General features: G+C 43.0%; 1 protein-coding gene across 2 annotated transcripts in view; it reads right to left on the reverse strand.

The window, feature by feature from the left end:
• ARFGEF3 (ARFGEF family member 3) overlaps positions 1-13,902 on the reverse strand; it is a 150,041-nt gene extending 136,139 nt beyond the window's left edge. For both annotated transcript variants that reach the window (XM_019732728.3, XM_019732729.3), the window contains exons 1-2: positions 13,681-13,902; positions 7,216-7,267 (exon numbers count right to left, since the gene is read on the reverse strand). In XM_019732728.3, coding sequence (XP_019588287.3) covers positions 7,216-7,267; positions 13,681-13,765 — 137 coding nt within the window. In that variant the 5' untranslated portion in view covers positions 13,766-13,902. The remainder of the gene's footprint in view (positions 1-7,215; positions 7,268-13,680) is intronic.
• Between the last annotated feature and the right edge of the window lie 215 nt (positions 13,903-14,117).

Consider the following 14,117-nt stretch of genomic DNA (forward strand, 5'->3'; position numbering starts at 1 on the left):
TGGGAGGAGGGAGGAACAAACAAACAAAAAAATTGAACATCCTGTAGATGTTGGTCCAGGGTTCAAAGCACAGAACTAAAGCATTAAAATTGATTTAAAAAAAAATCATACAAAAAATGGGAAGCTATTATGGCTGGTTCTCTCCAAGCATAAATGCTGATGAGTACTCCCACTCTGCATGAAAGCTCAGCAGGTCCCCAAATCAAGACACGGAGGACATGTCAGCATCTGGGTTGATAGAAGTATCTGGGCCAAGCAAGTGAAATGAAGCAGAGGGCTGGGCAGAGGTTTAGCCAGGGTGGGAACAGGAGGGGTTGGAGGACACATACAAAAACAAATGAGAAGAAGGGCTGCTGGAATCTTTCTGGGAACTATAACCGGCAGAAGAAAAGTAATTAGGTTGAGGTTGGCTCTTAAAAGTCACAGGAAAGGTAAGCAAAATGGCAGTTGGGCCATGGCTGGATAAGGGCTGGGATTGTTCCCAAGGCGCATCGAGAAATGCCAACAAAAGGTTCACTGCCAATGGCTGCTTTTTAACAAGATACCTCGAGGATTCCCTTGACAGTTTTATCTCTCTGGACCCATCCTGTTGTAAGTAAGTAACCTGGTCTAAGAGAAAGAGGAAATCCTGGACTGGAGCAGGAGGGGTTGGAATTTCTTTGGTTCTTTAGAACAGAAATACTCTACGTCGAATTCATGTTGGGGGTGGGGTAGGGCAAGCAGCATGAAGAGCCAAGGACGCTTCATGGGAACCCAGTGAGAGCTGCAACCCTGTATATTCAATATCCTTTGGCATAAGGGTCCCAATAACCACCAACTCCTCACCCCTGATCTAATACACATGAAGCTAGTCAAGGCTTTGGTGGCGTAGAGAGTGACGGATTTAAGACTATACTAGCTCAGGTCAGTGGATTGGTTGTTGGGCTTCTGGTTCTACTGTTTGGGAGCTACTCTTTCATTCAACGAGATAGTAGAAGTTCTGTTGCAAAAGTCGAGATTCCATTCTGGCATGGATTCTTCCAAATACTATGTTTTCCAAGGATCTAAAAGATGAGGGCACAGATTCTCTGGGAGGTGTGATGCAGAGTTTGGAGAAGCAGTTTCACCCTATAAACATTTATAAGGCACTGAACTAGGGGATGCAAAGATGATTAATTTATACGCATGAGGTCCTTGAGGATAGGACCTCAGAATCCTTAAAAGCTGTCAACCTGATTGGTAAGTGCCACGACAGAATTATGTAGAGTATAGTGAGGTCACAAAGGAAAGATGGTCCACTTCTACCAACCGCAGCTCAGTCTTCAAGGATAGGTAGGACGAAGAGGTGAGAAAGGATGCATGTTATAAGACACATAGTAGGCAATCTCGATAAAGAGAGCAGCTCACAAAATGCTCCCCTGGTAGTTTAATGCCCCATATAAAGGGGAGCATCGGATTGCTAATCAAACACCTCCAGACCTGTTGTTTTAGTCCAAGTTTTAGCAGGCAGAAGGAAGAGGACTTGTGACTCTATTTAAACTTATGAGATGGGCCAGGGGGAGAAAGGGCAGTGGCTGGAAAGTGCCTTCAGGAAAACCCTAGAACACGTGGGAGAGGGTATCCTGGTCCTGGGAAGGGGCTTGTTTCCTTGATGGCGTATGCCACTGAGGTTCCACTCAGAGCAGGACAGAAACCAACGTCCTTAGTAAGAAAACAGTCTGTGGAATCTGGAGGAGGCAGAATAAAGCTTGACTTGAGTATGGATGGCCTCTGTGGCTATGAGAACTTTCCAACAGGATGGGGAGCGCTGGGCCAGACCTTGGGTTAAGGGAGTGAGGCCCTGGCCCTGGGCACAAAATGTAAGGAAGCACCAAAACACTCAGTCATCAGGATAAATACTATTTTAATGCCACATCTTTTAAAACTCAAAATTAATACAGAAATTTCATGATGAACAAAATATTAAAATTTTAAATGAAGACAGGATCTGGCCCTGCGCTTGTGTGACTTGGCCTCACTTGCTTCACCCTAGTCCCGGGCCTGGGGGAGTGAACCCCTTGGTCCCAGGCCCAGAGGAGTGATCCCTGGGTGATCTGACAGGGAAGATGGCGTGGTAAGTCAGAGAGCCCGGCAGCTCAGCCATGACATCCAAAGTGGTAGAGGCCTCAAGTCTCTGGGCATTGGCATGGGGTGAAAAGCAACCTCATTGCAGGTTAATATAGATCTATATGAGGGCGTCCAGACCCACAGCCACCAGAATTCGGAGTTTCAAATCCATTGGTGAAGACAGCCGACAGGGCATTCTGGCCCAGATGCCAGCAGAGGGACTGGGCACTCCCAACCGAGGCTCACAAGCAGAAGAACACTGTAGGAGTCCATTAGATTGAGGGGAGGCAGAACATTGCCTGGGGATGTGCCAGCAGCTCCAGAATGATTTGGAAGATGCACTAATTACAAACAACAATGGTACCGAAAGGTCCACAGAAGAGGCATAAGCTCTTTTCCTTTTAACAAACAGGGTCGAATAAAATATAAGCTCTTCAACATTTCAGAGAGAAAAATCATATCAGACAGATCTAGATATCATCATAACCAAGCCATCATGAGGACACCAGGGCATGGACAGGGATAGCCAATGCATCAATTTGCAAGAAGCTAAACATTATAGAACTTGTGGGCTTCAGCCAGGAACTCTTGCCAGACAAGGTTGGTGAAAGCCTCACAAAACACAGGAATCAGCCCTGAAAGTTCATAGCAAAAACCACAACAGTCCTGAAAATTCTATAAATTACCAGGTTATTTTGATTATATCACTTGATTTTCAAAACCACTGGAAAAAGGTGGTGAGAAGGTAAAGAAGAAGGATGTCAGAGAACAGAAAACATCTTGTTATTTACTTCTTGGTCAGGCTTCCAGGTCTTATTTATTTCTTGGTCAGAAAACTAGTGGCTAACAACCATGGAGTCAGGGGCTAGGAATGGTTACTTGACTTGGTCAGAAATATTTTACCATGTCTGTGACTACTATGGAGCATCCCAAGCTGCCTTTGGCTTATAAAACAAGGAGGATACAGAAATGGTACCCCCAATCTAAGGGAAAGCCTGAGCTATTGATGACGTCTTTCTTGAATGTAGGGACACTGCAATGGCCCAGTAATTCACAGGTTTTATTCAACCCTGTGAAGATGTATAAGAGAAGAAAAGGGGAAAGAGAAGCAAAGACAATGAGGGTACAGGCTCCTTAGAGAGGAAGATAAGGACTCTTAAAACTCACTCCCCAAACCTAAAGCAATATTAATGGCAGGAAAGTGGAAAGATTTTCACAAAACCATATACTAACAAATTCAGGAAATATTACACAGGACAAGTTCCCTGGACCTTCCTCCAACCCTGACATTAAAGCTCGTTGGGACCGCTGCGTGAATTCCTCCACCTGTTGCAAAAGCAGCTCATTGCTTCAACAAGGACAGTGGGCAATTACTCAGTGAGAGAGTCCGGGCCAGCAATAAGCAACGCTGGACCAGTCTTTACTTGCATCTAAAATGTCCTATCATGGGTTTCTCCCCATAGTGTCCAATGCATGACTGAATCTAGTCACTAAAATCATTCACATAACATCTGGACTTTAGATTGTACAAGCAGTCCTCAGAGCAATCCATGATGAAAGACAAGAAAAGATACTACAACCATATAGGTTTCTCACAGTTTCAACTTTCTTCTTATTTGAGCTATCATTACTAATAGACAGAACTGATCAAAACAATATCAGTAATTATTTATCAGAACGTTAATGTATTTATAGCATGAAAAGCAGTCAATCAATGGCAAAAGAAAAAAATAAGAAATACAGCACAGTAAAAACATTTGTAATTTGAATTATTCCCTATAGCCCTTTTCAAAACCTGCAACAACAACAAAATCTGTAAATAATCACTTGTGGTGATTATGTAACAGAAATGGAAACAATCTGAATACAAAATCAGGAGAATACAAGTTTAGGAGTCTGGTTTCTTTCTCATAGACTAAATATAATCGAAGAAAAATATTTAAAAGAATTAACATATCCACATTATTTCTCATGAGCAGAGAAATATTTACAGTGACTCGATTTCTTTGAGCAGGTGCTCAAACCATAAGAAGATGGCATGTTAAACATAATGACTGGACAGAGTAAGTGCTCTCAGGGTTTAAAAGTGCCTGGAAGATGAACCAAAGGATTAAACGAAGACTAATTCACAACAAAGGGGGAAAAACCCCTATAGTATATCTCCTCATTATATCACATCCCAGATAATAAAGTAAAATAGTAAATCAGAGCATTATTGAATCGATGGCTCTTTCTAATTGTAATTATGGCTCATTCCTGTACCATAAAAGAGGCTTTAAAAGGGTCCCAACTATTGCAAATCATGGTCAAACTGAAACTCCTTATATGGATAACATTCTACAATAAATTTTCACTTGCTACCTCATAACAGTGTTTTCCAGCTATGTGTGTCTTCATTCTTCTCCTTCAGAATACAAAATCTGTGTGCAATGCTCACATCTGCGATGTCTTATTCATACAGCTCCATTCTCTGTATAAAAATGCTGGACTGACCTCACTGCACACCTGGAATTCGATAATGCACATTCCTTCACTTACAAGGATAGCATCATCCGCGCTTTATCATAGAATAAAAGCTCCGAATTACATTTCTAATAATGGTGAAGATACGTAATGACACCTATATATACTCATCCACAGCTCCTCATCCAGCGTCTTTCTCACCAATTTTGTGACTATCCTATGGGTTGTACAAGATGGCTAGCTGTCCCTGAGGTAAATCTCAAGGCCATGGAAAGCTAACTTTCTAAACATATATCCTTAGGCCCATTAACACTATTTTTTCCTAGTCATCTGGCCACACACACCCCCCCCAAGAGTTAGAAAATACCAGTTGTCTTTTGATGGACATTTCCAACTCACAGACCAGCAGCCTCTATGGTATCACTGTCTTGCCCTAATACTAAAGGAAGACCTTTTACCACAGACCCAGAACCACAGAGAACCTTGTTGGAGGTTCAACAGCCCTTAGGACTGGAAAACAACATATAGAGCAATGTCATTAAACATGTTTGCATATACAGATACTAAGAACATTTTTAAATTCTGTTTTTCACACATTTTAAATTGATATTTAAATTCTCATGATAATTGCAATTAATTGCAAAGGCTATAATTTTAGCATATTGGAATTATTAAAATTTTTCATTAAAACATGTATCAGTCATTTAAATGTAGCTAATGAAATCTAAATACCTCTCCAGGATGCAAACCACCTTTATCCATCAAATATACGTGAACAAATTCCCCTTTAACAGTAAAGAAGGCTGCATTGTTCTCTTTTCTCCTTAAACTCGTATTTCCATTCCACTTCCCCACAGAATTTTCTCTCCATGTTACATGTTTTAATGCTTAAGAGGCTTTTATTAATCTGTGTATTATATTTCTTTGTAACATAGTATGTATTAAGTGATTTTTAAAAATTTTCCTATGGCCATAAGGTTTAGAAGTATTCAATTTTCTTCTGGTTTGAGTTATAATTACTAAAGACCATAACTGATCCAAGCAACATTAATAACTACTTATAAGAAAGTTAACATGGAAAGTACAATTTTATTGGAAATGCATGGCTAAAGAAATGGACAGAATTAGTTTATTGTTCTCCTGAATTTGTTCATACACCTATAGATGAATACTCCCTCTTGCTATAACAAGGTAGGATTTACCACCAATCCCATACCATTTTTTTCACCTTTATAGATGTAAACAGTAAGAAACCTTGTTTACATAAATAAGAAGAGAATGCAGAAAACTTATCAAACAAATCTTTTGGTCTATTAACTTGTAACCAGATTAAGTCCTACTTCAATTTTGCTGAAAGCCAAGAAGTAGAAAGTAACCTGCAAAATCCATTTGGAAGCAAATCAGTTTTAAGAAAGGGTACTTATAGGAGTGGGGGACCAGGAAACTGTCTCCCTTAAACTATCCATGCCTTTGTCTCTCTTGGGGAGTCTTCACCTTCTCCTTTGGGCATGAACACACCAGCTGGCACTCACCGCCTCTAGGCAAGAACGTTGCTGCCAGAATTCTGTCCATTTAGAAGTGTTATGCTCACAAAAGTACACTCGGTTTGATTAGCACATGAATTCCCTTACAATATATCAGCCCGTAGCAGATACTACATGAGAAGTAATAATTTTTTTTAAAAAGACCAAAAGTTAATTCTTGTTCAATCTAGTTGAAAAGAGAGAAAATACCCAATAAATCATCGTGTCTTGACAGTATAGAAATTACATCCAACAAGAGACTGTAAATTCAGTATTTTTAATAATCTCAAAGAAGCTCTGGAAACAATCCAAATGTCTAATAATAAAAAAGCTGTTACACAAATTATGTTACAGCAGCCATATAATGGAAGAACATGTAACATTTTAATTTGAAGAACATATATTGACATTAGAAAATGTTCTTCCTATGGTGTTGACACAAAAACAAGGAGGAAACAAACTTGTAAATAAAATTTTACATTAATTTATAAAGATATGTGTGTGTGGAAAAAAAAGAAGCCTGTTAAGAAAATCTATTAACTGTTTTCAGTGGTTTTCCTTAGGTGGTGTAATTATGAACTACTTTCTTATTTGTTTTTTCCAAATTTTCCACAAAGGGCATGTATTTCTCTCATAATGGAAGGAATAAAAGGATGAGGGAAGTGAGAAAAGTGGGGAAATAGGTTCATTCACTGTCTCAGGGCAGGGCTGCTACATGTGGCTACAGAGTGTGTGTGATGGTGTCCAGCTGAGGGGCCCGTGGGAGCTTGAAGCCACCCCACATGGTGGAGGGCCGCATCCTCCTGGGGGGGGCCGCACTGTCTAATCTGGAGTAGAAGACACTGTCCAATGCCCATATCCTCACTTAGGTTATAGTCATTTCTCTCCTTGACTATTATCCTTTCACCCCGACCTCCACAGCGCGTTCCTTTGGCTCACTGACCACTCACTCCACAGACAGGTAGAAAGCAGTGCAATCATGTTCCTGTTATGCCAACCTCATGAAATACCCCAGTTCATGGATGCATAAAAGCCGACGGTCAGCAGGTATTATGCTATAAACCAATGAGATTATCTGGGATTTCTGGAAAACACAATGGGCAATGTTTACTTCCATTATATTATACAACTCCAGTCTCCTTACCTCAGCAAGTGTGGAGGGACCTTGACAATGGTATCCACGCCACCCAGGGTTTCTGCAAAAGGAAAATCAAAGTTAAAAATAAATCTGTACAAAATGAGAATCTGCATTGTCTAGAACTTCACTGTTAGTTTCTTTTTTCCTTAGAAGTGTCTATCATTATAAAGTAGTCAATTCTCAATTCTCTGTATGCAAATCATTCATACTTAAAAATCCTTCTCCTTTGGTAGCCTCGAGACCTCCCTGGGGACGGTTAAAAATCAGGACACATTTCCCGATAGAGACACAGAATGAATAGTTAAATCCCTAGCCTGAACCAGAATGCCAATTTAACCTAGTTACAACTGATTAAAATACTATATTCTTCAAATAGAAATAGAGGAAGGAAAGTTGTTTCCTTGAAACTACAGTTTCAATACCTTAAATGATAACTTACCTGTGAGAGACTCTCAAGTTCACAAAGCGCTTCATGCTCCATCTCATTATTCTTGAACACATTTATGCCATGGTAGATTAAACTTTTTTTTAAATTAAATTTATTGGGGTGACAATTGTTAGTAAAATTACATAGATGTCAGGTGTACAATTCTGTATTACATCATCTATAAATCCCATTGTGTGTTCATCACCCAGAGTCAGTTCTCCTTCCATCACCATATATTTGATCCCCCTTACCTTCATCTCCCACCCCCCAACCCCCACCCCCCTTAAAATCACACTATAATTAGAAACACTGATGGAAGGCTCATCCCCAAATCTCATTAATTCAGTCTGGATGTTCAGTGCTTCACCACTGTTGTGGATTACACACACAACTGCTGCCTCCAATCGTAGAGACAATGAAAAGGTCACTATCCTCTTCCAAGAAAAACCAAGAACAGAAAACTGTTCTAATTTAATAGCTCCAGTTTATCTTCAGTTTTTCAGCTCAAACTGTGTTGACTCCTCTCTTCACTGCTTAGTCAACAAGCCCTGTCAATTTGAGCCATTTTCATCAGGGAAAGAGAAGCATCTCTCCCCACTCTGCCAAGACAGCAGAGGGAACAATGGACAGCAAATGTATCCCTGAGACACAGGAGTAAGAACAGGCCAAAAATGATGATGATGGGATCTGGGCCTGTTGTGGCCAATGGGACAAAACACTGGTATAAGCCAGGCAATCCGTGAAACAGAAAGAGGGAATCAGTAGGGTCAGTGGTGCAGATGCCACAAGGCCATGGGAGGAAGTGGAAGGACTGAGGTCAGTCCTTAAGATAAGACAGAATAATAAGGAAACAAAGACCTGAGCTTCAGGGACACAGAGCAGCTCAAAGGCCACGCAGGTCAGCATGGCAGGGCCTGTGTCCAGGACAACTTGCTGCTGCTCCTCAAGGGGAGGTTCTAATACCCAACAACCAGGTTGTCATAGTTTTCCTCATCAGACAGAAGAGTTTATATTCCACTCAGGATGTGCAACAGTGCCCATCTCTACAAATGCTAAGAAAGAGCTAGAGGGGAAAAGAGAAAAGGAAGTCACGGAGCGGCCATATGAGCCCTAACCATTCATGTAGAGATGTTGAGTAAGTAGCTGCATTGGGGTTTGAATGCCAGTGCACAGGTGTGGACTGGTGAGTAACTGTGGGCATCACAGTCTCAGAAGCGGAACTGAAGCTGTGGGTACGGATGTGTTCAACTCCAGTGGGGTTGGGGGAAGAGAAGAGGGCTCAGGGCTAACTCCTGTGAAACTTGAACATTTAGGTTCGGGAGAGGAGTGGGAGCTGGCAAAGGGGACAGAGCAGCTCACAAGGCATTACAAAAATTGGCCGGGCGTGGTCATGGAGGCCGAGTAAAGCAGGAGTCCAGTATATTCAGCGATGGCCAAGAGGACCTGTATGACGGGTGTGACACAGTGTGCGAGACTGAGGTCTGTGTGTTTATTCTTCACTGAGAGTTGCTGGAATGATGGAGGGAAAAGTCGGATCCCAGGAGTTGAAGAGGGAGTAGACAGTGAGAGTGTGGACTCAATCACTACAGATACTGCAGTGATCACTACAGACTTTAAGAAGTCTGGCTGTGAGGGTAAGAGGAGCTGTAGCTGGCAGGAAACGTGGGCGGGAAGGTAGAGGGAAGGATGGTGGTTGGACAGACCATCTTTCTTCCACTAATTGGTGTCCTAGTCTCTATTTTTCTTTCTCCTCTCCTCCATTTTCCAAATTCATTCTACGCGAGTCCCCTGACATATGTAAAACACTAAACGTTTCTAAAATGAGGGCATGGTCCCTTCCAGTTCTAATGTTCTGTCCTTCTATTTCATGCCATTCCCAGCTCACAAGCTTCTAGGATTGCCAGTTCTCAAAGGAGAATGCCAGTCTTTCAGGCTTGCCACAGGCTGACCGCTCCTTTATTCTTTTCTATTCTCTAGTCAGACCATTTCTTCAATGGCAATCAACCCGGTCTTCTATTATATTAAAAGAAGACTGAGTCTTATGTTAATTTTTGCTCCAAAAGATGCATTAGAGCTGATGGTCCGGCTAGGTCTCCTTTTCGGGGAAACATGGTAGCTAAAAATAGAGGAGAGATGCATATATATTTCTTGCGAGTTATTAGGCCACTATTAAGAAAACCTATTTTCAGAGAAGTATCAATAACAAAGTAGAAGATAGTGCTACAGTTAAAATACAAATGGCAATCCACCGTATATGATATCACCGTTTGCAGAAGGGAAATACTCCAAAATGTAATTAGTGTGTTAGCTCTGGGTGGTGAGATTACAGGTGATTTTAATTTTGTCTTTATACTGTTCAAATATATTTCAGCATTCTAAAATGAACATATGTAAGTTTTACAAATAGAAAAAATGAACATCACTTAAAACTGAAACAAGTCATTAATGCGTTGATCCATTTATTGAACATCTGCTTCTCATGTTCTAGATGGAGACGCCACAAAGATGCATAAGGGACAGTCCCTGTGCTCAAGAAGCTCACATCTATACAGTCACCATTTTTTATTTTGGTTGACAGGCACCCACTATCCCCCCTTCTGAAGCAGCACCCTAATTCTGTTTTGAGGAAATCATCCTTCCCTGAGCCTGGAATTTCAGTGGGCCTTGTAGCCTAGGCTAAGCCAGTTAGCCCATTCCAGTCCTTAGCTGGAGGCCTGGTTCAAGGACACACACACAACCCACTGGAACAAAGAGAGAACGAGTGACTAGAGGAGCCACACTCTCGAGATGATCCCATGATGGGCTAAGGGAGAGATGACCCCTCTCCTATTATGGTTATAATGGGAGATGACTCCTCTCTCCTGTGAAGGTCTGAATGTCATGGTGACTGTTCTACCTTATAATGGTCCGAGAGAGAGATGACCCCTTTCTCCTGTGATGACCTAGGTGTGAAGATGACCGCTCTCTCCTATGATGGTTATAGTGGGAGATGACTCCTCTTTCCTGTGAGGGTCTAAATGTCATGGTGACTGTTCTCCCTTATAATGGTCCAAGAGAGAGATGACCCCTTTCTCCTGTGATGGCCTAGGTGTGAAGAAAACCCCTCTCTCCTCTGATGGTCTAAGGGGGAGAGGATACCTCTCTCCTGAGGTAGTCTAAGTATACTGATGCCCCTTTCTCATGAGATGGTCTAAATGTGATGATTCGTGAGCCCAAAGCTGTGGAGACTCATGCAGAGCATGTTAGTCACCCCCCAAAAAGCAGAGTAAGGTCCTTGAAACAGTGTCTAGTTCCTGAACCTAACTCAACCCACAGCTAGCCTTCCACGGGATACTGAGTTACTAAAGTGAATAAATTCTGTTTTGCTTAAGTCAGCTTGAATTCTTTCTTTCTTTTTTTTCTGTTTTTGGTTTCTTGAACTCAACATATTTCTCAATTATCCTGCCCCTAGAAGGGTAGCTGTACACACAACCAACTATAATTCAAAGTAGCAGGTGCTCTAGGAAAGTCATAAGGACAGGGTTCTGAACCCAGAGGACAAAATGCTTCAACTGAGGAGCTCAGGGAATGAATGATTCCTATACGACTTGGGTCTTCAGATTCTGGAAAGGGAATTCCTGGCAGAAGGACTAGCATGAGCAAAGGCCGAGAAACGTGCAGTGCACAGTGTGTTCCAGAAAGTGCTGCAGCTTCCTGTGGATTGTTGAACCCTTGGTGGAGAAGCGAGAAGAAAGAAGACTAGGGCTAGATTCTGCAGCGATTCTAATGAATTTACACTTTAATCTGTAAAGAAATTATGGGGGTTGAGGAGAGAAAAGTGTTTTATAGTAAAAAAACAAGTGATGGGACAGTGGAAGAAGGACTGGAGTAGGAAAGAGAACAGGAAATCATCTCCATGCCGTTATTATGCTGTATTCTCCCTTCAACATGTCCTTCTACCAAACTCCCACAGGGAGTAAGTATTTTATTCATCCATATACCTCAGTGCTCAGGACAGCGGTGGTCTTAATAAATGTCTGAGAAATAACTCAGTAAAGAAAAGCAGGAACCCACAGCTTACCCATTCTTCAAATAAAACCTATTTCAAAAGTCCCACCAGCTCACACCAATACCCCTCAACACCCCGACCCCACAGTCACCCCCTTTTCTTTGATCTTTTTTCCAGTTTACTCATTCTATTTGCACTGTTAATAACTATTTAATGCACTTACGGCTTCTCTCGATAACTAGAGAAAGAAATCACATCTACTCTTACAGTCAGGCTAGACTCTAGTCTCTAAACTTGGACAATCTACCTGTCTCAGCTCTGGACTTTAAGGACCTAAACTCAGCAACACTGCAGTTTAAGGTAAGATGATGAATATCAAAATTCAAGTATTAAAAACACTAGATTGGGGCGGCCGGATGGCTCAGTTGGTTAGAGCGCGAGCTCTTAACAACAAGGTTGCCAGTTCTACTCCCACATGGGATAGTGGGTTGCGCCCCCTGCAACTAAAGATTTGAAGGACAACTTGACTTGGAGCTGATGGGCTCTGGAAAAACAGACTGTTCCCAACATTCCTAAAAAAGAAAAAAAAGAAAAAAAAAAAGCCCCTAGATTATTCTTCTCCTTTTTATCTAAATCTGCTTAAATTACAGCAAAGTAATAATGAATACAAGGGAATAGTATGTTTAAAGCGCAGTCAGGCCCTGCTTTATTATGTTACCCAGCCATCTGTGACCTTTCATTAGAGGCATTTAGGATTCTAGTTCTGAATCACTCTGCTGAATGACAATAGCAAAGGAAAAACAGTACTATGGCTTTAAGAGCCTTGCTGCTCACTTATTTATCTGGTCCATTTTTCTTCAACAGTAAACAAATGGTCAAGTTTTGATTCTGCCTACAAGATAAACTTCCTCGGCAATAGTCTAGAAAATGTTGTGACGGTATGCAGATGTAAAAAACAAAAAACGTGACATTACTATGATTGTACACACACACACACACCTAAACATATGTGAGTTCAGACCTTCTAAATATTAAGTCATCTAAAATACCATAAGAAACCTGCAATGGAACTTCTCTACCTCTTTTCAGGCTGTACCACAGTATAGTGTCATGACAAACACTGATTGCTTTTTGGTTGAGAGAGAAAGGATTTCAATTTTAGGTTTTAATTGAGTGGCAACTGAGGAATCACATGCACACTTGGGCAAAGCCAGCGGCCCACAGAGATGCCCTAGCTTCTCCTTGGCCTTTCCTTTTTTTAAAGCATCACCATCACCCAAAGTATGCTCCTGATCTCTCTGCCTTCCCATTCTTGATTGCCCAAATTCTTGCCTGATTGCAATGTCTTTCTGTTTTCTCCGAGGTTGAGTTCTGCAACCTGAGTCTGATGGGAAACACAAATTTACTACATGGAACTCATTTCAATGCCTGTAGGGCTCACAAAACTCAAAGCCCACCTGTCTGAAGGGGCTGACCACAACGGAATTGCAGAGGTAACACAATCCCACCCGTCTTTTATTTTTCATGTACAATAACCATGAAAGCTAATACTTAAGCTGGCCTCTATCAGGAAAATCAAATTAAATAAGCCATTCCTTCCTGGTTACACTTGCCAATGTTTTGAGATCGGGGTTGATGGTCCAACTTCCCCCTTCTCCACTGGCGCTCCGGAATCAGGCCCTTGGATTCGCAGCGGCGAATCCTGTCTCACTGGGTGATGAGTGACCATCCTCCAAGGTGCTGGGGATCTGGAGTGGGCCCGCCCGGCGGGGAGGACAGTGGTTCCCCGCTAAGGTTTGTGATAGACCAGAAGGAAGGCGGACGGATGTCAACGGCTGAACCAGATTCTCACAGCGCACATCAATTCACGGAGGCAACTCTCGGAATTGCGCGAAATGCATCCATAACAGATGCTCAGCAAAAGCCCTCTACGCAGAGGGGCCGTTTCAGCCCCAGCCCGCGCGGCCCTCGGGCTGCAGCGAGCAGGGGCGCCAGCGCCCGACAGGCTGGCAGGTGCCCGGCGCCCCGCGCCCCGCGCCCCGTTCCTTGCGCTTACCCAGGGCCCAGGTGCAGCTCTCCTTGATGGCTTTGTACTTGCTCCCGGACGCTTCCTTCTGCAGCTTCTTCAGGATCTCTTCCATCTTGACCTACGCAGGAGCTCCGCCGCCGACAGCGAGAGGAGAGCGCGAGGCCCGACCCGGGATGTCGCCGCTGCTGCTGCTTGGCCCTGAGAGAGCTAGGCGGCCGCTGCGCCTGCCAGCATCCGGCCCCGGCGCGGCAGCTGATGAATCACGCCCTCTCCATGCCGGGGGCCACGTCAGTGCTGTCGCCCCGCCCCGTCCGCGCAGCGCCCCGCCCGCGGGGGTCAGGTGCGCTACGGGGATGGGGCCGGCTGAGGGCCGGAGGCTGTAGGGCGCGTCCCTGCCCCAGCCGTCACGGCAGGCCGCTGGTGCATCGAGGCTTCGCGGAAAGGTGGAGGCGGATGTCCTGAGT

Source organism: Rhinolophus sinicus, chromosome 2 (assembly GCF_057876585.1).
Source record: "Rhinolophus sinicus isolate RSI-liver-muscle chromosome 2, RSI-T2T, whole genome shotgun sequence".
NCBI classification, from domain to species: domain Eukaryota; kingdom Metazoa; phylum Chordata; class Mammalia; order Chiroptera; family Rhinolophidae; genus Rhinolophus; species Rhinolophus sinicus.